We start from the raw sequence: 24,278 nt of genomic DNA, 5'->3' as shown, positions 1-24,278 counted from the left end.
CGGAGTTCCCTGGGAGCCCTGCAGAGAGGGGACCCCGAACTTCCCCCTTGCGGCTCGGGGTACACACGGCTCCAGAATCCGCGAGGCACCCTCACCGCGTCGCCCCGACAGCCCCTATGCGAAAGGGGACCGCTAGCGTGATCCTCCGTCTCAACCCTCCCCGCACCTGCGCCTCGCAGCCTCTCCCGGGGAGCGCGCACGCCGCGGTTCAAGCGCGCTCCCGGGGTGAGCAGGCGCGGGGCGGGACCAAGAGGGTCACATGACTCCCGGCCCGGAAGCGCTCGAGCAGGAGACCCCTCGGGTGACCCGGGCCAAGGCTGCTGACGGAGCGGACCCTCGCGTCCGCCGCCATGGCCTGGACCAAGTACCAGCTGTTCCTGGCGGGGCTCATGCTCGTCACCGGCTCCATCAACACGCTCTCGGCCAAGTGAGTGTGGGCCCGGCCCGGCCCGGAGCGGACGCTGCGACCCCCGCGCGCTCCCCGCCGGCTCTCCCAATAGGCCCGGGCGGTTCGCGCTGTTTAGAGGCCACCCAAGGGGAAGCCAGAGGAATTGTGGACGGGACCGCGCCCCACGCTGGGGGGATCCGAGCCCCGACCGCGATCCACCGTCTCTCCCGGTCTCCGCGCCTCCGTTTCCAATCTTTAAACGGGAGGGTTGGATCAGCGCCCACGGGCGGCCCTTCAAGGGCTGCAGTCCCAGCCCGGGTCCAGCCCTTTCAGAACCGAGAGCCAGACTGGGGCCCACCAGCCACAGTGGCAGCACCAAGGGTGTCCCCCAGGGGGGTCCCTCGGGGAAGAGGGCGCCTTGAAGCTGGGGTGGTATATCTAGATGCAAGCCAGACTTGGAGGCAGGAAACCAAGGGCCAGATTGGAAGTCAGCCCGTAAGCAGCGCCGTGTGTCCGGGCTGGATGGATTCCCCTGTGGGAAAGGGGTTTTGGGGAGTGACCCGTGAAAAGTGTTGCGATGCGCCTGGCGGTGAGTGTGAAAGGTCCTTGGGACCACCGCATGGTCGTGGAGCCCAGCAGATTGGGGCGGGTGGAAGGGAGGAGTGGGAGAGACCAGGTGCGGGAGGAAGCTGCCAGGCCTGACCCGCGGGATCGGGCTTCCTGCCTGGGAGAAGGGAAGTGTGGTTGAGACAGGACCGCGAGGCAGTTCAGCTGTGATGTGCGGAGGCGAGACAGGAGGACAGTCTCGCAGAGGCTGGGGATGAGGGAGCAAGCGTCGCCTCCCGCGTGTCGTGGGCGGGCAGGCAGGCGGCACCTGCTCCTGACCACTCTCTGCCCCTTCCGCTGCCCTCACCCGCCTCTGCCTTCTCTTCGCCACCCACGAGCCGCAGAGCCCGGAGCTGGCCTTTCTCTGGGCCAGTTCCGCGGTGCACGTGGAGAGGCAGACGGCAGCGCTCTGCTTGCTGGTCAGGCCTCACTTCGCCTGGGCCTCGACAGGTCCAGAGCAGGAGGGAGTGGTGTGGTGGTCCCCAGCAAAAGCTTCCCCTCGCTCTGGGCTGCGCCGCTGGTGCCCTCCAGTTCTGTCACGCATCGCTCTTTGAGAGACTGACTGCGAGCGCCCTGAGGGCAGGTGCCGGTTCTCACTTGGCGTGCGTGGCTGGTACGTCCCCCCGTGGTGTGCCACAGGAGAGAGGTATTCCGTTCAGTTCACCCAACCTGTGTATGGTGGCTTCCGAGATAGGGGTAACCACGAGACGGCCCCTGCCTTAGAGATGCGCAGAACCTGAGTGCGGGAGACAGATGTGCACACAGCTGGCTGTCACAGGGTCCTCCGTTCCCCTAGCAGGGGGCTCTGCATGAGCCCCACCTGTTGGCTGTGCCTTGTGGAGAGCTGGTGGCCTCCTGGGCCCTGTGGCCTCCCGGAGGTCACTTCCTGTGTCAAGTTCTTAGCGACAAAGGAGGCCCGGGCTCAGGGCTCCCTTCCTGGTTAGGCTCTGAACGCAGCAGAACAAGTCCTCATCCGTCTGTTGTAGCAGCTGTGGCTCGATCAAGTGCCTCTAGACTGTAAGTCTGCTAGGGCTGCTGTCCCCAAGGAGGGTCCAGGCGTCCCCCTCCTGCTAGGGTGCACTGTGCTGACTCAGCGCCTTTCTTTGAAGGGCTCCAAACCGGTCGGGTAGGACGCCAGGAGGTCATCAGTCCCTAAAGGCCTCAGAAGCCGCCCAGGAGTCAGGGAGGCGGCCGCTGGGTGGGAGACCTGCAACCTTTGATCCCTCTGCCCTGCCCTGTCACCTGGTGTGGGGCCTTTGACCCGAGACTGGCCCCAGCCCTGGACTCTACTCCGTGTTCTAGGGCCAAAGCCTGCGGTGCTCTCGGAGGGGAAGGACCTGGGGAGCGGCGGTGTCCTCCCTGGTGGGGTTAGCAGCGTGAGACGGTGTTTCTGGCCTGCAGTGGTCAGGGACGGACAGACAGGCTCAGCAGTTCGTTTACCACCAGCGCGCCTGCCCCGTGCCAGCCTCATGTGTGACTCAGTGAATTCTCACAGCCACCCCACGAGGCGGATAAACTCATCATCCCTCAACGAGGAGACCGAGGTTTGGAACAATGGAATGACTTGCCTGAGCTCAGATCAGCTGCGAGGTGGCAGAGTTCAGAGTTTGGCCAAAGTGGCCTGGCGCCAGGGTCCATATTGACAACCACCACTGGCGGGGGAGGCTGGGAGCTTCTCCAGGCTTTTTTTTTTTTTTTTAAGATTTATTTATTTATTTGAAAGTCAGCGTTACACAGAGAGAGGAGAGGCAGCCAGAGAGGTCTTCCATCCGCTGGTTCACTCCCCAATTGGCCACAATGGCCAGAACTGATCCAAAGCCAGGAGCCAGGAGCTTCTTCCAGGTCTCCCACGCGGGTGCAGGGGCCCAAGGGCTTGGGTCATCTTCTACTGCTCTCCCAGGCCATAGCAGAGAGCTGGATCGGACAAGAAGCAGCCAGGACATGAACCGACACCCATATGGGATGCCGGCGGTTCAGGCCGAGGTGTTAACCTGCTGTGCCACAGCGCTGACCCTTCCAGTTATTTGGGGGGGGGGGGGGCATTTAGAATGTTAGCAACAGAAATCACCCCATCTGATTGCCACCAGTTACACAGCAGGCCCCAAGACAAATGTCTTCTTTGTGGCTTAACTGGGCGGGAGCTAGAACCCAAGCCACGGAACTGGTCCTGTTCGTTCAGCACTATCGTGCCCCAGAATCTTCCTCCTTAGGGATTTCTTCTTACTTCCTCCCAGACAAGAACACACAAACCCATGTCCATGGCAGCTGTAATCCTGCAAGTAAAGTAGCGTCTCCGGCCAGCCCGCAGGATGCACTTCCTGAACTGGGCAGGCTGTCTCCCTGCACACCCTGCGTGTCTGTCCCCTGGGGCTGAGAGCCTGCCGTGGCCTCCTGCAAAAGGAGCAGCGATGCTGCCCGGACCTGGTTCTCAGGAGGACTCGGGCCGCCGGCGAGGAAGTGCGCGGGGGCGCGTGCTTCTGCTGGTCCGCTCTGCTCTGCGCGCTCAGCAGGTTTCAGGAGAGACCCCCCCTCGCTGGTGCGGGGGCGGAGTTCACATGCCTGGGGAAGGAAAAGCCACCAGTCAGCCTGGCCCCTTGACCGCAGCCCTGCGTCTCGGCAGGGCCCTGCCTGCGAGGGCTTGCTTCTCCTTTCCATGGCTTTCTCTCCTCCGGATCGTCTGCTTGGGACCCTACCACGTCTGTCCGCCTGAGCTGTGTGTGCAGGGGTGGTGCCCAGGTTCAGCATCTGAAGAAGCAGGGTCGAGTAGGCACTGAGTGAGGCTCGGCCCCTCCTGAGCTGCCGCAGACCGTAGGGCCCACGCAGCCAAGAGGGTGCCGGGGACTGGCTTCCCAGGACCACGGGGCCTGCGCCAGGCTCTCCCCACCCCCTCATGCTAACTGTTGCCCTTGGCAGCTCCCCATCCCTGGGAGAATTGCCTCACAGGGTGGCTGTGCCAGCTTGAGGAAGCCTTAAGTCAGGAGGGCAGTATAACACGATGGAAAGAGCTTGAGGCTTGCAAGCAGTGGGATTCCATGGCTTATGAGGCCAGAAGGCCTCGGTTTCCCCAACTGTAAAATGGGCGTGATAAATCCCTGCCTCGTCTTCTTCCCAGACACAGAAATATCTACTGGAGAGATTTTTTTCTTCCATGGAGACAAGGCGTATCCTCTCGTAAACCAGAGAGAGAAGAAGTCCCAGCCCTTCTGTGGCCCCCACAGTGGGAAAAGAAGCTGGCTCACGGGGCTTGCCAAGCTGGGAGTACGGGGCAAACGGCAGAGCTTCGGTGGGGATGGACACACGGCAAGCGGGCCTGGGCCAGCCGCAGCGGCCACTTCCTCAGCTCTGTCAGCCCTGACCACCCAAAATGCTGAGCTTGGAGTTTGGACAGGGCAGGGCCCGGGAGTGACTCACCACCCAGCACGGGCTGCCGGGGCTCCGGAAACTGAAGTGAGCTGGCCTGTGCCTGCCGGGGTGCTTCCTCCGGGGCCTCAGCCTGGCCCTGCCAGGGTACCATAGGCCTCCTGCCTCGGGGCCCGGGGCTGTCCCCCAGAACAGGTGTCCACAGCCAGGGAGCGGGAGGTCTGGATAAGGAGGTCACAGGAGAACTTCAAAGTGTTAGGGCCGGGGCGGGGACCTGACGATGCGGTTCCTGGCTGCCAGCCCCGCCTCGGGGTCTGATGTGCCCTGTGTGCCTCGGGCGCCTCTCTCAGTAAGGACTCTCCGTGTTGGAGGGGCCGGTAGCCCAAGGCCCCTCCGGCCGCCGCCTCTGCCTCTGCCTTAGCCAGCACCAGGCTGCAGAGAATGGGTCTGGAGCAGAGCTGGGCGCACCCTCACCCAACACGAGGGGAGATGGTCCTGCCCAGTGAGGGGATGGAGGGAGAAGGGACAGAGGGGACTTGTGTCACACACTGCTGTGAGTCAGCTCACACCACTCTCGTCTTCTGACGAGTCATCAGTGTCGGCAGGATCACCTGTGGCAGCCTGGCCTGGGTGACCTAAGACTTTCGCACTTCCACTGTAAGAGCCTGAATGGCCCCTCTGCTGCGTGGAGCTCTGGGGTCCCCATGTAAAATGTGGGTCTTCATTGTGACGCTTCAGCGGGACACAAAGACAGTGCACAGTGAATTGTGCAGTGGAAAACAAGGCTGTCCCACCCTAGGGGCCGTGGCTGTCATCCCCAGCTCCACTGGGGCTGGATTTTGGCTCCTGGCTGTGAGGCTTGGGGTCCCTCTGAGCCCCACCAGTGGGCCAGGAGGAGAAGCCTGGCTTCCTCCCGCCCACGGCACCTGCAGAGCTGAGCGGCGGGGCAGCCTGTGCTGGGGACATCCAATCCCTCGTGCTGCGAGCCTGCCCCAGACTCTGGGATACAAAACGATTCCATTTCCCCGGTGGGAACCCTGCCAGCCGGGCCTGTCCAGGCAGACCTGCCTCCTGGAGAAAGCAAAGCCAGTCCTTGGGAAGGGTGGGGCGCTCAACTCCCATGGGGTGCCCCTACCCCCCAGGGAAGGGCAGGCTCCAGCCTGTTCCACGGCCGGGGCTGCCTCCCGCCCCCGTGGGGACAGTGCCTCTGGACGGCAATCCCTGCGCTGTTTGCTGATGGGGTCTGAAGTCCCATTCGTTCAGTGGAAAATCCCAGAGCCGCTGTGTAGCCATGTGCCAGGAGCTGGGGCCGGGAGGGGCTGAACGCTGTGCTCCCTCTCGGCCTCAGGCCTGAGTTGTCCTTACTCTGAGTTGTGCAGGTTGGACCCTGGGTGAGTTGGGGTGTGGGCTCTGGAGGGGCTTCCGGAGCTGCATCTGTGGTCTGGGCATGGCACCAGGATGAGGAAGTGGCTTCCACACTTGCCACACACACCCTTTTCAAAAAGTCCTTGCTGGAGGCCTCATGGCCTGGCCCCCGTCTTGTCGCTGCCCCAGCACTGGCAGTTCCCACCTCTGACCTGCGCACCTGCTGTGGGGCAACCTTCTCCGTGCCCTGGGTAGACCTCTTCACTCTTGCCCACCTCTCTGCTTTGCTCAGTGGCCTCCTGGGACCGCCCTGTGGCACTCTATCTGCAGAAGCAAGCCAGGGCCAGAGAGCCAGCCTCCTGGGTGAGCTTGTGGCTGCTCTGTGGCTCCACCCACTACCCATGCCCTGTCCTGCCAGGGACCCCAGGGCCAGCCCACAGCACATCAGGCAGAAATGAGGCCTCCGTGAGCAGAGGTTTCTCTTCCCCCTTGGCGTCGGACCAGAGAGGGCTCCAGGCTTCACTCACACTCAGCTTCTAACCAGTCGTATCAGAACTCCTGCTCTCCTGTCCACTCACCTCTGACCACACCAGTCCCGAGAACCATGAGCCTTGTGGTCCCAGGTCAGTGAGAGGGATCTCCACTGCCACCTGGCCGGCCCTGCCCACTGCCAGGGTCCACGTCAAGCCCTTGCCCTGGGCTGCAGGAAAGTTTCCTGCTTCCCTCCCAACTCAGGGGCACACGGAGGTCAGAATCTGTGTTGATCCCATCCCGCCCACGCTTGGTGGCACTGGCACAGCCCAGAAGACACCTGTGCCCTTTGGGAGCTCAGGCTGGTTATGAGTAAGCCAGGAGCGCAGGGCTACGCCCCGTGAACTGGTCACGGCTAAGCCAGGAGCGCAGGGCTGTGTTGGCTGCTCTGGGAAGACATTTAACAACAAGGAGGCCCGAGTGCTGCACTTCCGGGCACGCGCCGTGGGGAGCTGCGGAAGAAGCAGGTCTGCAGCTCTCTGGAAGCATTCCTGGTCCTGCATTGACCAGCTCGGCATGTGACGTGCCGGTGCTTTCGGAGATGTGTCAACACCCGAGATGGCCAGCACAAGGGAGCGGTCACCATCTGGCCAGCCCCACGCTGGGCCAGATGACATGCTTGGCTCTGGGCCTGGCCCACCGAACGCTTCCAAAAGGCAGCAGCCGGGGTGGGGTTAGGCAGGGCTGGGGCTGCCGAGCCGGGAGATTCGGAGATTCACGAGAAGGTCAGAAGGCTTGCGCATGTGTCCAGGGCTGTCAGATGGAAGATGAGACGCCGGGGTGACCAAGCCCAGCGTAAATGAAACTCGGGAGAGGGAGCTTTCGTGCACAGATGGCGGGCAGTTCAGAGTGATTGGTGGCCACTGCCCGAAGGCTGCGCCGTGAAGGATCCTGGACTCCTGGCTGTGCTCAGTGGGGAGGGAGAGGCAGTCAGTTCTCACCGTCTGCCACCGTGCCGGCTGGGGGTTTGCTCCACCAGTTACGCGAAGTTGCCACCTGCTGAAGGGTCAGCGTTAGAAAGACCTTGCAGCTCCGTGAAGGTTATATGTGGGTGATCGAATGGTCTGTGTCCTGTGGTCTTTTCCTGGGGCCCAAGTTCCCCTGCAGAGCAGAGACTTGGTCTTTTCTGTGCCCTGGAGCCCTTGACAGAATGGTGTTTTAAGTGTTTTAAAATGTGCAAATAAAAGCAAAGATTATCAAGGAAGCCAATTCAATGGCCATGAAGTCAGCAAACATAAAAAAAGCAAACTGGTGATACCCACATATGTGAGATATAAATATTAAAGATTTATTTATTGGGGCCGGTGCTGTGGCATAGCGGGTAAAGCTGCTGCCTGCAGTGCCGGCATCCCATATGGGCACTGGTTCTAGTCTCGGTTGCTCCTCTTCCAGTCCAGCTCTCTGTTGTGGCCTGGGAAAGCAGTAGAAGATGGCCCAAGTCCTTGGGCCCCTGCACCCAAGTGGGAGACCCAGAAGAAGCTCCTGGCTCCTGGCTTCAGATTGGCTCAGCTCCAGCCGTTGGTGGCCATTTGGAGAGTGAGCCAGCAGAGGGAAGACCTCTCTCTCTCTCTCTCTCTCTCTGCCTCTGCCTCTGCCTCTGCCTCTCTATAACTCTGCCTTTCAAGTAAATAAATAAATCTTAAAAAAAAAAAAAGATCATTTATTTGAAAGGCAGAGCTAGAGGGGAGTCAGAGAGAGAGCTTCCATCTACTAGTTCACTCCCCAAAGGGCCACACCAGGGCTGGGCCAGGCCCAGAAGCCACGAACTCCATCCAGGTCTCCACGTGGGTGGCATCTTCTGCTGCTTTCCCAGGCGCCGTAGCAGGAAGCCGGATTGGAAGCAGAGCAGCAGGGACTCCAGCCTCACAAGCAGCAGCTTAACCTGCTACACCGCAGTGCCGGCCCCAGTGCTGTGCGTTTCTTACTGTGTGACATTAAAATAGTGGTGCTGACGTGTCCCTTTAATGAGTATAAGCGATACTTCATACTCATAGTCATAGTGACTAATGCGGTAATGAGAATATCTGTGATTTCTGAGCATTCCAGGGGAGGGAGCCCCATGCTGCGGCCGAGTCCCCCACACCCCAGCCTCTTGGCATTGCGTGGAGGGAGACAGAACCCTGCCACTCTGCCCGGGCTGACCTTGCCTCTCTCTGCTGCAGGTGGGCGGACAATTTCACAGCTGAGGGCTGCGGAGGGAGCCAGGAGCACAGCTTCCAGCACCCTTTCCTCCAGGTATCTGCCCTCTGCCCTCTGCCCTCAGCCCTCTGCCCTCTGCCCTCAGCCCTCACCCGCCCCTGCCTCCCAGGCCTCAGGCCGGGTGTCCCCTGGGAGGCCGGGCTGCTTCCTGTGCTCAGCGGAGTCAGCTCCCTTGCTTCCCCGGAACAGGGGCCAGACTTTGAGGGGGCACGGTCCCCTGTGGCGGGCCTGCGTGAGTCCAGGCGAGCCTTCGTGCCGCCCCACGTTCGAGAACAGACAACGTGGAAAACATCAGAGACAAGCGCCCCCTCCCCTTTGGCAGCCCGGGCCCGGACTGGAAATGAAGACAGCCCGTTGCTGGGCTGGGAACGAGGAGCCGGAAACTTGAGCCCCAGCTCTAACAGCGCATGCCATGCGGCTGCCCACGAGTCTGCAGGGCTTAGGGGGCTTCGTTAGTGGTGGGCCTAGGTGGGTGGTTTGGGGACAGGACTCCATGCAGCCTTGGGAGCGCTGGGACAGAGCCTTGGGCCTCCCCCAGGAGCTGTGTTTCTGTTGTTTGATGTGTTGGGGTTCTGGGCCAGTTTGAAGAACGGTTGTATTAAAAATACTCCGCCGGTGATGCCCAGCTCTGAAGTGCCGGCGCTCTCGCCCCTGCAGGCCGTGGGCATGTTCCTAGGGGAGTTCTCCTGCCTGGCTGCCTTCTACCTGCTCCAGTGCAGAGCCGCAAGGCAGCCAGACTCCAGGCCGGACGCCCAGCAGCCCTTCAACCCCCTTCTTTTCCTGCCGCCAGCCCTCTGCGACATGACAGGGACCAGCCTCATGTACGTGGGTGAGTAGCCAGGCCAGGCCGAGAAGGGCTCAGCGAAGCCTACAGGGGCTGCCCCACCCCACCCTGCCCCCACCTGCCATGCTCCCGGACCTCACACACGCACGCACACACTTGACCGTGGCCTGTGTCCAGCCCTGGGGACCCCGCAGTGGCAGCCTCTGCCCTCGGAGCTAACAGCCTTTGTCTCTCCTCTCCTAGCCCTGAACATGACCAGTGCCTCCAGCTTCCAGATGCTGCGGGGCGCAGTGATCATATTCACAGGCCTGTTCTCCGTGGCTTTTCTGGGCCGCAGGCTGGCGCCAAGCCAGTGGCTGGGCATCCTGGCCACCATCGCCGGGCTGGTGGTCGTGGGCCTGGCCGACCTGATGAGCAAGCATGACAGTCAGCACAAACTCAGCGAAGTGATCACAGGTGCGGCTGGGGCGGGCCCGGCACAGGCGCGTCCCCCACCCTGGCACAGGCCCCGCCAAGGGCGCACACCTGCTCTCGGGGCCATGGACAGAGTGCAGGGGAGACTGGTGAGGAGTGAGGCTAGCAGCAGGAGAGGGGGTGTGGGAAGAACGGGTCAGAGGAGGGGCAGACTTATCCTGGGACATCTGTGCTGTCACACTGCTCGCCTGGGAGGGGAAAGGAGTGGACGCTCACTGAGCCCAAGCGGGTACTGAGCACTGTGTGTGCATCATCATAGGAACCTTCCCGAAGGCAGCCTGTGTGGCCCATGTTACAGTGGAGTGGCCACTGGAAACTACCCGGACTCGGGGTGACACCAGAAATCTCCACCTCAAAGGCTGCCGCTCTGGGCCTTCAGGAGCTCAGTGCTGTCCTGGCAGCCTGTCCCTCCCACCTGGGGAATCGGGCGTGGCCTGTGTTCTGCCCCTGGCCTGCCGTCACCCCAGGCCCCGCCTCTCCCGCAGGGGACCTGCTGATCATCATGGCCCAGATCATCGTTGCCATCCAGATGGTGCTGGAGGAGAAGTTCGTCTACAAGCACAACGTGCACCCGCTGCGGGCGGTGGGCACCGAGGGTGCGTGGGCCCGGGGCCTGGGAGGAGGGCCGGGACCGCCGGGAGGGTGAGCCCCACTCCTCCTCCTCCAGACCCAAGCTGACAGATCTGACCCCTGCCATGCCAGGAGCTAGGGGAAGCCAAGGACGAGATGAGCGGGACTCACGCCCACTCTAGAGGACAGGGCCAGGCCACGCATCTGAGCTTGGCCTGCGCGTGCGGGAGTGATGCTTGCTGGCCGAGTTCTGACTGTCTCAGAGCAGGAGGGTGGCGTTCAAACAGCGGGAGTGGCGGGGAGGAGACTGCAGACAGCAAAGGCGTGGAGAGCTGCACGTGAACTTGGAAACCAGTGAGGGGAACTGCAGTGCAGGGTAGGTTTGATGTTGAGGAAGTTAAGTAGTCAGGAATTAAGTAGGTCGGGGTCATCTCTCGGAGAACCTTGACTGGGCAGGTGGATTTAGACTGCAGGTGACAGCCTGGGAGCAACCACTGAAGCTTTTTGAACAGTGAAGCAACAGCAAGATCATGCTTTAAAAAAAAAAAAAAACCAAGATTATCTAGGTGAATTGGAGCTGTGCTGCCAGAGCGGGCTGTCAGGGTCTGCAAGAGCCGCGAAGCTGACGGCAGGACGTAAACCGGCCAAATCCACGACGCCACAAACCACATCATCTCCACTCGCTGTTTTAAAGATTTATTTACTTGAAAGGGAGAGGGAGAGACAGAGAAAGAGATCATCTATCCCCTAGTTCATTCCGCAAATGGCTGCAATGGCCAGGGCTGAGCCAGGCCAAAGCCAGGAGCCTAAGACTCCCTCCAGGGGTCCCATGTGGATACAGGGGTCCAAGCACTTGGGCATCTTCCACTGCTTTCCCAGGTGCATTAGCAGGGAGCTGGATCAGAAGTGGAGCAGCTGGGACTTGAAATGGCGCCCATGTGGGATGCCGGCGCCGCAGGTTTGGTTTGAGCCACTGCGCCACGGTGCCGGCCTCATTCTTACTCTGTGTAGTGCCTCAGTTCCCATTCTGGTGCAGGCTCCTCGCCTCAGTCCACTCACACTCTGAGTTAGAGAGCTGTGCTTTTCCAAACTTGAGAGAGCGAGGTAGTGAGCTGTAGCCAACATTTTTTTAAAAAAGCCTTTAGACGGATTTAGAGACATCAGAGAGCATGGTCCGTGGTGAGGGTGGCGTTGAGAATGGGGCGTGCACGCGTTCACAGGATCACAGCATACACAGTCTTTCTGACTCAGTCCAGTCAGATGTCACTGAGCTGAAGTAGAGAAAGGGTGGCCAGAGCCCATTTAGTAAGCCAGTAAGCTGCTGGTGAGACAGATCCAGGGCGGGCCACGGGACCCCAGAGGAGGAGGCCGTGGGGGCGGGGCGGGCGGAGGCCGGGCAGGTGGAGAAGGTGCCGTCCTCGCCCCTCCCAGGCTTCTTTGGCTTCCTGATCCTCTCCCTGCTGCTGGTGCCCATGTACTACATCCCCGCCGGCTCGTTCAGCGGGAACCCTCGCGGGATGCTGGAGGACGCCCTGGACGCCTTCTGCCAGGTGGGCCGGCAGCCGCTCATCGCCCTGGCCCTGCTGGGCAACATCAGCAGCATCGCCTTCTTCAACTTCGCGGGCATCAGCGTCACCAAGGAACTGAGCGCCACCACCCGCATGGTGCTGGACAGCTTGCGCACTGTGGTCATCTGGGCGCTGAGCCTGGCGCTGGGCTGGGAGGCCTTCCACCCGCTGCAGATCCTCGGCTTCCTCATCCTGCTGACGGGCACGGCGCTCTACAACGGGCTGCACCGCCCGCTGCTGGCCTGCCTGTCCAGGGGCCGGCGCCCCGCCGAGGACGGCGAGCACGAGAGACTGCTGGGGGGCGGCCGGACTTCCATCAACAGTGCCAGCTGAGCCCCTGCTGGGCCTCTGCTGCCACCCGTGCCCCTCGGTCACCCGGAGCCTGAGGCCCTGCCAGCTGGCGCCCTGCCCCTCCCTGCCGACCCCCAAGGCGGCTGCTCCCACCAAGGTGACCCAGCTCGCAGTTCTTCCTGCCGCCACAGGCCTGCCTGGGTACAGTGAGCGACCCCAGCCCTCCCAGGCCTCCTGCAACACTAGAGCTAAATGAGGATGTCAGAGTCATAAATTAGATCGTCATTATAGGTCACCTAGTTTATGGTTCATAGCAAAATTTGATTCTCCAAAGAGAAGTCAGTGAGCAAGCTGAAGGCAGAACTGAGCACTGTTTGCCACAATGTGTGAGGGACTCCCTAACCCTGTCCCGACACTGCGGTCCAGCCCCGCCCCTGCCCACACCCTGCATCCACTCCCCAGCACGTACCTGGTCGCTCTGGAGAGAGGCAGCCAGGGCGGTGGCCTCGGTGCCTTCTGGCCCAGCCTTCCATGGGCTTTGGTTGTGTGCAGCCTGAGAGGAGGAGAGCCCGCGACAGGGAACCGTCCCTTGGCCCACCCCCACTGCGCTCAGCCTGTCCTTGCTCACCCCCTCGGGGCCTACCTGCGCGGGAGACCTTCCCGGGGGCTCCAGGCACCCTTTGTTAGCAGCTTGAACCCTTTCCCTTCCATCTCAAAGAGAGAAACTGAGGCCAAGAGTTGTGGGTGGTTTGGCCAGAGGGGTCTCCTGGGGGAGCCTGAGGCTGGGCAGCTCACGCTTCCGCCACAGGCTGGGATGCGACACATATCTGGAGCCCGGGCCCCGCCCCCCGGGATCCTGCCACTGAGGGTGATGCAGGGTCCCAGGCATTGTGCTAAGTACTTGACTTTCATTCTTGCAGCCTTCAGAGGTGGGTCTGGGTAAGGAAACCAGGGCCCAGCGACTTGTCCATGTCCAAACCTGTGGGCCCACCGCCCACATCGTCCCTGCAGGGTCCCCCAGATGGGCCAGAAACCTCTTGTGCAGTTGTCCTCCAGCTGCCTCCACCCCACAGAGCAGGATGGCAGCCGTGATGGAAGTGGGGCTGGGGGCTGTTGCCGCCAGCTGTTTCGCTGGGCAGCTCAGCAAACACCGGACACCTTAAAGGAGACTCCAGGGCGGGGGCTGTGGCCAAGTGAGGCGCTAGGATTGTGTGTGGCCACAGCAGGTTAGTAGAGCTTGCCCGGGGAGGGTGGCCTTGCCATCCTACCAGTCCTGAGTCCCAGGACCCCTGCGCTCCTCTGGACCACGGCATGTGTCACAGGAATGTGAGTGGACAGTGAGGGTGGTGGACACTACAGTGACCTTGTCTAAAAAACTGGGGCCTCAGGATGTTGTTTTATACTTTATATTTTTAAAAAATTGGAAATATTAGTTTTTTTAATATGTAGTTTTATTTATTGTTTTACTTAAGAGAGACAGAGGGCTCCCAAGTGCTGCTTCACTCCTTAAATGCCCACAACAGCCAGGTCTGGGCCAGACCAAAGCCAAGAGTCTGGAACTCAATCCAGATCTCCCAGGACCAGGTCACGTGAGCCATCACTGGTGCCTCCCAGGGGCTGCATTAGCAGGAAGCTGGAGTCAGGAGCCAGTGGCAGGCATTGAACCCAGAGACTGATAGAGGACATGCATATCTTAACTGATGTCTAAACCACCAGGCTCAATGTGGGCCCCAGACTTTTTTTTTTTTTTTTTTCTTTTTCAAATGAAAGAGAAGGGGCACAGTGAGTGCCTGGGGTAGCACCTAGGGTGCTGGAATGGAAAAACTAATGTGCAAGCATAGGAATCACTCGGGGGCCCAGTCATTGTTCAGACAAAGGAGCTGAAGTCCAGAACTTACCCAGGTCAGCCAGCCTCAGGCCAAGCCAGGTTTCTGGCTCTGGGCCACTGCTCAGCCCGTTTGCCAAGACCTTGTGCTGTGTCTGGGACTTCTTGCACGGTGTTGGGGAAGTGCTTGGTCTTTGAGTGCTGCCCCGGGGGCTGCTGGGGGCATTACAGTGGGAGTTTGTGGCGAGGGGAGGTCCCATCAAACCTGCCCCCCGCTCAGGCACATCCCTTCGTCTCCAGGAGTGAGGGGGCTTCATGTCCCTCCCATGGCCATGTCAGCCTCCGCCTTCCAGGTTAGGCGTGAACGTCAGGCAGCAGGCGCGAAGGGCCTTGTCAGCTCTGCCCAGTAGAGTGCGGAGCAGGGCTGCTCTGTGCGGCCGCCTCCCAGCCCCAGTGCCTCCGTCCCAGCAGAGGCCCGGCTCAAGGCCCCAGCTTCACACAGAAGGGGGAGAAGTATTGAAACACCAATGTGGAGTATAACCTCAAAATTCACACGACTTGGGGTGCACGGAATTGAGCCCCACCTCTGCTCCTGATCCAGCTTCCTAGTGCAGCGGGGGAGGCTGCAGAAGATGGCCCAGGGGTTGGGTTCCTGCCACCCACATAGGAGAGCCACATAGAGTTCTGGCTCCTGGCTTCAGCCTGGCCCAGCCCCGGCTGTTCTGGACATTTGGGGAGTGAACCAACAAATCCAAGATTGCCCTCTGTCACTCTACCTTTCAAACAAAGAATAAAGCGAGCTGCCTGGAGAAAATGTTAAAGTGCCGGCAGGTGCCTCCCCGCCTGCTGGAGACGGGGTGTGCATTACAGGGCGGGCTTGAGAGGCCTGGCCGTGTTCTGGGGGCGGGGGCGTCCACTCTCCTGTGGAGTCTGCAGGGTGGTGGGACACATCTGGCTTTCTGTTCTCAGTGCAGAAAGGGGCTCTGAAAGGTGGGAGCTTGGCAAGGGGGCCGCACCCTGACATTAGAACAGACCGACTCCTGAAAGTGTGCACTCCAGTACAGCCTCGGTGCCCGGGCCAGTCCCCGCCCCTCCCAGAGCAGCCCTAGGGGTCCTGGGGCTGGCTTAGTCCTCAGGCGCCCTCCTGCCAGTGGCAGTGACCCCTGAGGACTGAAAGGGAGAGAGTGGCACCAGAGTTCCCAGCTCTGCCCCTACTGCTCAAGGCCTCCCCTGCCCATTGGAGGAAGGGCTCTCCACCACCTCCCGGATGGCCTTGTGCAGTGTCACTCCTGGTCCCCTGTCCCCTATCCTCTCGTCGACTACAGCCTTTGAGAGCCAAGGTCCACAGGGAGTTCCCTGTGTAGCTGTAAAAGCTGATAAATCCCTTTTACTATGAACACTTGGGACTGGCACTGTGGCGCAGCAGGTTAAGCTGCCACTTGCAACACTGCCATCCCCTATCAGAGCACCAGTTCAAGTCCTGGCTGTTCCACTTCTGATCCAGCTCCCTGCTAATGCACCAAGGAAAGAAACAGAAGATGGTCCAAGTGCTTGGGCCCCTGCCACCCACATGGGAGAACTGATGGAACTCCTGGCTCCTGGCTTTGACCTGGCTCAACCCTGGCTGTTGCAGCCATTTGGAGAACAAGCCAGTGGATAAAATCCCTGTCTTTTTCTTTATCCCTTACTCCCTCCCTCTCTCTCTCTCTCTCTCTTTTAAATATATAAATAAATCTTAAAAAAAAAAAAAAACTTGTAAAAATTGTTAAGGTTCTTCAATCCCAGATTTCCCTAAACTCAAGAACTTCTGTGCTCCAAGAACTGTGGCTCCATCAGGTAAGAGGAGGGACGTGGTGAAGACACTCCCAGCCGGGCCTGATACGCAGTGAGAGGCTTGTGTGTGAGGCACAGGCAAGGGAGCATGGGAGAGCTAACTGTACCCAGAGGTATCAGAGAAAGCGGTACTTGAGCTAGGCATTGAGGGATGAGCAGTCTTCCAGGCTTGGGGCGGGGAGGGGGGATAAGGAAGAAAAAGTTGGTCAAGCCAACCAAGCACAGCACCATGTGAGTGTATGAGCACCCAGGTAATGTGTTCAAGGGCTGCAGGTGAGCAGACTGCTGGGACTGGCAGCACAAAACACAGAGTGGCAAGAGGTGAAGCCAGGCCGGTGGCCGGGAGCCGGCTGGTGCCAGCCTTGTTGACTCGCCAGGCATTAGTACTTGCTCCTGCAGCCCGTGGACTACCATGGACAGTTGTAGGCAGAGGAGCAACGTGGCCCTGGGTAGAAGGCCACCTATTTGTGATGTGGAGACAGGCTTGGCCGGCCGTAGGAGGGGGTAAAGGCAGAGACCAGGTACCCACTTTTGATGAACCGGGGTCTGGAATGGAGACATGGTGGGGAGAACCAGAACCATTCAAGGACTAGATGCCTTCCTTCTGGAACCTGTTGCTGAGGCACCATCTGGGGCGGTTAAGTCTCCGGCAGAGTGATGCTCTGGGTTCCATGACTGAGGTGGGCCCGATGACCACGATCAAGGACAGCTGCAGCCCGCCGAGGAGACACCGCCTCACAGGGCTGCACACCCCCTCCCGTTCAATCTGCCTTGTTGAGGGTCATCGCCCTCCCAAGCTGGGCAGGGACTGGAATTCTCGAACAACTAAGGGGGACGTCACCAGGGACATCACAATGCATCCCAGAGTCGTCAGCACAGCATTAGTTTGCTTTTATCTATAAGCTAAATGCCAGGGGTCACAGAAATCGGGTTTCAGGAGCTTATCCTGGGGTGCTGACCCCACAGTCCAGTAAAGACCTGAGCTAGACTGATCTCTGTGGCCGCCTGATGGTGGGGCAGAGTTCCCTCTGCCAACCCAGAGCTGCAGATCTGTCTTAAACTGGTGGCTTCACAAGGCTTGTTTCCAGATGATGGCCTCACTGTACGCAGAATGGAGCTGGCCAGACACCTACACAGAGGGCCCAGGGATCTGTGGTCCATCTGCTGGCCGGGGAGCATGACTGAAGCTTGTGATTGACCCAGAGGAAATGAGACCAGAGCGGCTGAGTTCACTCCCTGCACATCAGTCACTGCCTGGAGTTCAGAGGGATGACACCCAGCAGGATGCCCCCTCCCCCTCCTGAGCAGGTGCAAAGACCGGCCTAGGCCTCTCCAGGAACACAACTCGCCCTGCCCTGGGCCAGCCTCCCGCTGGTGCTCTGGGTGATGCTGGCTGCGCTGCTGGCTGTGACATCAGACTGCCCCATTACTGGGTTTCCCCTGACGCTCCAAGCTCAAAGCACGTTTGTTCTATATCCCCAGTCCTTTCTTGGAAGTCCCCCATCTTTTAACTTTAACAACTGATCTACTCTTATGTGGTGGAATGAGGAGGTGAAAAGGTCATGCCAAGATGGCCACTGAGGTGAAAAGTTCATGCCAAGATGGCTGCTGACAACAGAAACTGCCTGGCAACAGGCTGTGATTGGATGGCTTTGGAAACCACATGACAACAGAGCCTGACTGACAACAGGCTGTGATTGGATGGTTTCAGAAACTGCCTGGCAACAGAGCCTAACTGGCAACAGGCTGTGATTGGATGGCTTTGGAAACTGCCTGGCAACAGGCTGTGATTGGTTAGGGCATAAACTGCCCCTTGACTGGATTGGTTGCCTTGGCTATATAAGCTGTTGTACCAACTGAAATAAATGAGTCTGCTGGCTGCTTGCCTCCAGCAGCTTTCACCTGACTCTCGGGGGTCTGTGTGGTGACTCTGCGCCTGTTTTTTTTTTGTTTTTTTTTTTTTGTTTGTTTGTTTGTTTGTTTTTAAGTTCCTGCTTTCTTGGGAGAGCTGCCCCATCTTATGTGCTGCTGGCCAGATTCCTGGCCCATCCAATCAGAACTCACTTTACCAGTGTCTCCGCATACGACTCCCTTGTACCCAAGTTTCATAAAACTCCCCAGACCCCGATGGATCCAAGAGGTGGATTTGAATCACATCCACCCCCAGTCTACGGCCATACCACCCTGAACGCACCCGATCTCGTCTGAATCACGTCCCCCTGCTTCTTGCTGGCCAGTGACAAAGCATTTCTGTCCTCAAAAGACCTAGGTCATAGACTGGATGTTGGGGGTGGGGGGCAGGAGACCTCTCTCCCCTCTTCCAGAGTGGTTGGGGCCTGTCTAAATGTTCATCTGCTTTAGAAGTGACCTTTGCTTGCCGCTGGTGTTGTGCCGCCTCCAGCTAAGCTGTTGTTTGCGACACTGACACCGCCGCCCCATACTGGAGCATCGAGTCCCAGCTGCGCTGCCTCCAGTCCAGTTCCCAGCTAAGGAGCCTGGGAAAACAGCGGCTAATGGCCCAAGTACTTGGGCCTCCGCCACCCATACGGGAGACCCAGATGGAGTTCCAGACTCCTGGTTTCAGCCTAGCCCAGCCCTGGCTGTTGCAGCCATTTGGGGAGTGAACCAGCAGATGGAAGATTCATTCTCTCTCTCTCTCTTTCTCTCTCTCTCTCTCTCCACTCTGTCTTTCAAATAAATGAATGTAGCTCTTGAATATTCCTGGCAGCCTCCCTGGGAGGACAGGGGCTGCCCAGGACAGCCGGGTGCTGACACTGGGACGCCACCACTGGGCTGGGAGCTCCTTCACTAAACACCAGGAGCGTCTTGTCCCCAGCCCTCATTAGCAACTCGCTGGCCCTCACACCTGCCCCAGATCCCAGCAGCAGCCAGGGGATCCCTCAGCCTGAGTCTTTTTCTATTCATTTCCTTAATTTATTAGCTCCATTTGGTCAGAACATAGGAAGGACTACACTCACGTGACAGTTCCAGAGTTAAGGAACTGTTTAATAATGGGAAATTCATTTAGAAAAATAAAAGATTAAGGACAAAAGATCACTTAGCTGCTTTCATGCCAGAAACCATCCAAGGTAATATTCTCCAGGCCCTGGCTCTGAGCTCAGTCCCACACAGGATGTTTGCAATACTAGGGTCTGTCTGGGGACACTGGACAGACCTGGGGACACTGAGTTCATGGTGAGGTCAGCTGGAACACAGAAACTGCTAGCGGAAAGTGAGAATTTGCACTAGTAGTGCGCCCAAAAACAGAACCCAAAGGGATTTTCATTAGGTTATCTGAAAGACAGAAATACACACATGTACAGAGAGTGACAAAGAAAGACAGTGCCCATCCACTGGTTCATTCCTCAAATGCCCGCAGCACCTGGGGAACCCAATCCAGATCTCCCTCATGGGTGGCAGGCACCCAACCATCACCACTGCCCCCCAGTGCTTCCTCCAATAGCAGGAAGCCAGGCACCCTGATATGAGATACAGGCCAAACATCCACTTCCCAAAGGGTGTGCAGTGGCAGCTGGCACGTGACTGCAACACCCACAGCACCCTGTGGGACTGTCCGCAGGCATCTGTGTCATTCCTGGCCCTGCAGGATTTATCACCAATTACTCATGCGCACTCACCTCCCACTGGCACCGGTCAGCCTGTGTTTGCTGAGGCGCTGTTCTCTGACCTTAGCTGACCATCAGTAAGTCCATGGTCACCTGGTGGGCTTCCACAGTCCCAGACCTCTAACTTCTGCATTATCTGAAGACTTCAACAAGCAACAAGCTTGTTTTTTCTTTTTTTGTTTGTTTGTTTGTTTGTTTTGTTTTGTTTTGTTTTGTTTTTTATAAAAAGACAACAGGTTAAAGCCCTGGCCTGAAGTGCCGGCATCCCATATGGGCGCCGGTTCTGGTCCTAGTTGCTCCACTTCCGTTCCAGCTCTCTGCTATGGCCTGGGAAAGCAGTAGAGGATGGCCCAAGTGCTTGGACCCCTGCACCCACATGGGAGACCGAAAGAAGCTCCTGGCTCCTGGCTTCGGATCAGCACAGCTCCAGCCATTGCGGTCATCTGGGGAGTGAACCAGCAGATGGAGTGAAGGGTTAAAAAAGTTAAAAGCCGCTCCCGCTCCCCCTTCCCTTCTCTGGTGAACTTTTCTGACCTCCTTAGACTTGCTCTGCATAGCCATTCTCTTTAAAGTTAGTCAGTAAATTACCCCGATGTAAGGGTAACCTTAGTTTCACCTAAGTAAGATAGAAGAAGTCACCATATATCTCTTTGCCTCCTGGAACTCTGACCCCACCATGTGTCCCTTATCGCCATTCGGCTGCATTCCTAGGTATCATCAAGGCAGTTCCTGCAACTTTGTTGTGTTTGTTGTGTGGCCCTCCTTTTGGCAATAGGAGGCTTTTTGATCCTTCCTGTATAGGCCATATGGTTCTCTGATGTCTAATCAAGCCCTTAATCGATACCCTGTACTCCCTGTATTCATAAATCAACTGATTGTAAAATCACTTAACTTGTATCAATTGTTTACTCTGTACCACTGTTTGATCTATGCAATGATTGATTTTCTATGTTTAAACGTGTATAAAAACCCCAACCCAAGACTACTCGAGGCCGCCCGCCTGTACTGAGACGGGGGCCCCAACATGCCGGTCTAAAAATAAAAATAAACTTTACCCTTTGTGTTTGCATGAGAGAAGGTCTCTTGGAGCGTTTTTGGGGTGGCAAGAGCAATCCAACTCTAACAGGAGGACCTCTCTCTCTCTCTCTACCTTTCTCTGTGACTCTGTCTTTCAAATAAATAAAATAAATCTTTAAAAAAATAAAAAGGCGTAGAAGCTGGAAATCTGAAGGTGCTGTTATTGGCGATAAACGCTGGCCTCCTTACCCTCACAACCGACTGAAAACCACAACCAGTCCTGGTGAAAGCCAGGAAACCTTGAGCTTCAGTGGGGATGCAGAGGCCAGCCCCTGTGTGCTCAGCTGCGGGGCAAGGGAAGACACGGAAGACATGAACGGCGCACGGGAACCGGGTCCTCACACACTGCCCAAAAGACGAGAGGCGGGGCAGGCGCTGGCTGCGGCAGCTGGGAAGCCACTCGGGACGCAGCACCCACACGGACTGTCTGGCTTAAGTCCTGGCTGCTCTGCGCTTCCGATGCTGCTTCCTGCCAATGCCCAGGCGCTTTGGCCAGGCTCAGCCCTGGCTACTATGGGCATCTGGGGAATGGGGCTCGTGGAGGGATGATCTCTTTCTCTCTCTCTGCCTTTCAAATGAAATGAAAATTAATTAAACAAAAATAAGAGAGAAGAGATAATTAGAAGCTTGATATCTTTTAGCAACTAGAAATGAAACCCATCTGTAAGTCTGTCATTCGACTTTAGTACACTTGTATTTTTTTAAAGTTTTGTACCATGAACTTTTTTTTTTTTGAAATATTTATTTATCTGAAAGTCAGAGTTACACAGAGAGAGAAGGAGAGTCAGAGAGAGAGAGAGAGGTCTTCTATTCGATGGTTCACTCCCCAATTGGCTGCAACGATTGGAGCTGAGCCAATCTGAAGCCAGGAGCCAGGAGCTTCTTCTGGGTCTCCCACGTGGGTGCAGGGGCCCAAGCACTTGGGCCATCTTCTACTGCTTTCCCAGGCCATAGCAGAGAGCTGGATCAGAAGTGGAGCAGCTGGGACTAGAACTGGCGCCCATGTGAGATGCCGGGACTTCAGGCCAGGGCTTTAACCCGCTGCACCACAGCACCAGCTCCATTTTTTTTTTTATGATTTTATTCGAAAGGCAGAATTACAGAGAGACAGAGGCAGAGAGAGGGAGAGGGAGAGAGAGTTGTCTTCCATCTGCTGGTTCACTCCCCGAATGGCTGCAGTGGCTAGAGCTGGGCCAATCTGAAGCCAGGAGCCCGGAGCCTCTTCCAGGTCTCCCACGAAGGTGCAGGGACCCAAGGACTTGGGCCATCTTCCACTGCTTTCCCAGGCCATAGCAGAGAACTGGATTAGAAGTGGAACAGCCAGGACTCAAACTGGTGCCCATATGGGATGCCAGCACTGCAGGATTTAACCTGCTACACCACAACGCCAGCCCCAACATTTATTAATTTTTATAACAGCCTGCACTTGGCCAATCCAAAGCCAGGAGCTCGGAGCCAGGAACTCCATCCGGGTTTCCTGTGTTGGTGAAAGGGACCTAAGTCGTTGACCCATTTCCTGCTGCGTCCCAGGGTGCACATGAGCTTAAAGCTAGATTGGAAGTGGAGGCAGGACTCTGTCCCAGGCATCCCAAGGGGCAGCTTAACCCTACACTTAGCCTATTTATATGTGCAAGAATGCATCCGGGGCCGGTGCTGTGGCACAGTGGGTTAATCCTCCGCCTGCACCGCCAGCAACCCATATGGGCGCCAGTTCTAGTCCCAGCTGCTCCTCTTCCAATCCAGCTCTTTGCTGTGGCCTGGGAAAGCAGTGCTTGGGCCCCTGCACCCACGTGTGAGACCGGGAAGAGGCACCTGGCTCCTGGCTTCGGATCAGTGCAGCTCTGGCCGTTGCGGCCATTTGGGGAATGAACCAACGGAAGGAAGACCTTTCTCTCTCCCTCTAAAAAAAAAAAAAAAAATGCATCCTTTACTAAGATAATGATCTGAGCACTACACTAGACCAAAAAACTCCTGAAGAGCAGAGGCTGGATTTTACTTCTCTGGATCTCCCCACCTTGCCTGCAGGCAACTCAACAGTTCTGAATAGAATGAATGAGTATATAAAGAGATCCATAATAAACTGAAGAATTGTTGGGTTTTAAAAGCATATATTTTCCTTAGAAAGAAGACCTCCACTGGGAGAGTTTCTGGGTGGAGAAGTGGATGGGGAGGGTGGTGCTGGGAGCCAGGGATTTCTGAGGACCCAACTGAAAACCACCACTGGGCGTGACAGCCTTGCTTCCCGCCTCCCGCGACTCGAGACACCGCTGGTGCTTGCCAAAGTGCCGATTCCCGGGCCTCACTCCACGCCTCTTCAACCGAGTCCCTAGAGACACGGGTGTCTAACCAACGCCCAGGATCACTGCCCCGCGTTTCAGGGGCCCTAAGGGAAATCATGCTTCCGGCGGGATCTGTCTCTCCAGCCAGGCTGAGCTCCGGGGGCCCTGCTCTTGCTTCTCCCTCCCTGGACGGTGCTGCTCGGCACACGGCAGGCAGAGACCCCAGGACGGCGGGCGCGGGGCACCCACCTCACGTCGCCCGGGTGGTGGGGAGCAGCGGGGAGCGGGGCCTGTCTCTGACGCGTCCTTGATGTTGGTGGCCTGTGGGTGCTGACCCGTGGTTCTGGGGCTTCTCATCACCCAGAGGCGAGGCTCTTCCACAGCTGGTCCCCTCCCACACACGCTAGGGACTGTCCCCCGAAAGCGCTCTTGGGGGGAGCTGAGCAGCCAAAAGGAGCAGGCTCAAGACCGACAGCCAGGGGTCCTGCCCGAGAGAAAGCTGTGCCGGCCCCAGCCAGGCCCCGCCCCTCGTCTTCCTGATGTGAAGCTGCGGAGTCCCGAGCCGGCCGAGCTTCCCACGCTGTGGCCCCGCAGCAGCCCGCGCCCCGGAGGTGGCCACGCAGGAGCTCGGCTGGAGGCAGGGCAGGCGTGGACACGGTGGTCAGGACCCCAGTTAAGACGCCTGTCCCACAGCAGGGCGCCTGCATTCAATGCCCGTCTGCGCTCCTGACTGAGCAGAGGGCGATGGCTCTAGCAGTTGGGTCTCTGCCACCCAAGTGGGAGTCCTGCACGGGGTCCCAGGCTTCCGGTTTTGTCCTGGCCCAGCCGTTGCAGGCATCTGGGGAGTGAACCAGTAGATAAGAGATCTCTTTCTGTCTCCCTCTCTCTCTGCCTCTCAAATAAATAAATAAATAAATGTGAACATGAGTTTGACATGTGCCTTAGAACATATTTATTTGTGTTTCATTCTGTAAGCACAGTTTTTATTTATTTTTTATTACTTTGTTTTAAAGATTTATTTATGTGAAAGTCAGAGTTACGAAGAGATAGAGAGAGAGATCTTCTATCCACTGGTTCACTCCCCAAATGGCTGCAACAGCCAAGGCTAGGCCAGGCTGAAGCCAGGAGCTTCTTCCAGGTCTCCCATGTGGGTGCAGGGGCCCAAGCACTTGGGCCTTCTTCCACTGCTTTCCCAGGTGCATTAGCAGGGAGTTGTATCGGAAGTGGGGCAACTGGGTCTCGAACCAGCATCCACATGGGACGGCGGCGGTGAAGGCAGCAGCTGTACCCACTGCATCACAGCGCTGGCCCAAACACATAGTTTTTTAATAATTTGTCATAAGACAGAGCTGATGACCTAAGAAACAGAATGTGCCCATCCGGTGGATTCCTGTCCTCTTGTTCCCCGTAGGTACCTGGGGCTGCACCGTCTCCCACGTTCTACGTGCCCGCGCCCCGGGTGGCTCCCGAGATCTGACTCCCTCAGGGACTTCCTGGAAGCC

General features: G+C 58.0%; 1 protein-coding gene across 1 annotated transcript; it reads left to right on the top strand.

Annotated features, from left to right (window-relative positions):
• The first annotated feature begins 221 nt into the window (after positions 1-221).
• SLC35F6 (solute carrier family 35 member F6) lies at positions 222-15,713 on the top strand. Its single transcript, XM_002709971.6, has 6 exons — positions 222-427; positions 8,413-8,485; positions 9,107-9,278; positions 9,477-9,689; positions 10,193-10,303; positions 11,709-15,713. The coding sequence occupies exons 1-6, from the start codon at positions 351-353 to the stop codon at positions 12,176-12,178; spliced, it is 1,116 nt and encodes a 371-aa protein (XP_002710017.2). The 5' UTR covers positions 222-350; the 3' UTR covers positions 12,179-15,713.
• Positions 15,714-24,278: the final 8,565 nt, after the last annotated feature.

This window comes from Oryctolagus cuniculus, chromosome 2, assembly GCF_051225735.1.
Source record: "Oryctolagus cuniculus isolate XC-2025 breed Fujian yellow rabbit chromosome 2, ASM5122573v1, whole genome shotgun sequence".
Classification (NCBI taxonomy): Eukaryota; Metazoa; Chordata; class Mammalia; order Lagomorpha; family Leporidae; genus Oryctolagus; species Oryctolagus cuniculus.
The sequence above is the reverse complement of the archived record's forward strand: the minus strand, read 5'-3'. Positions and strand labels throughout refer to the sequence as shown.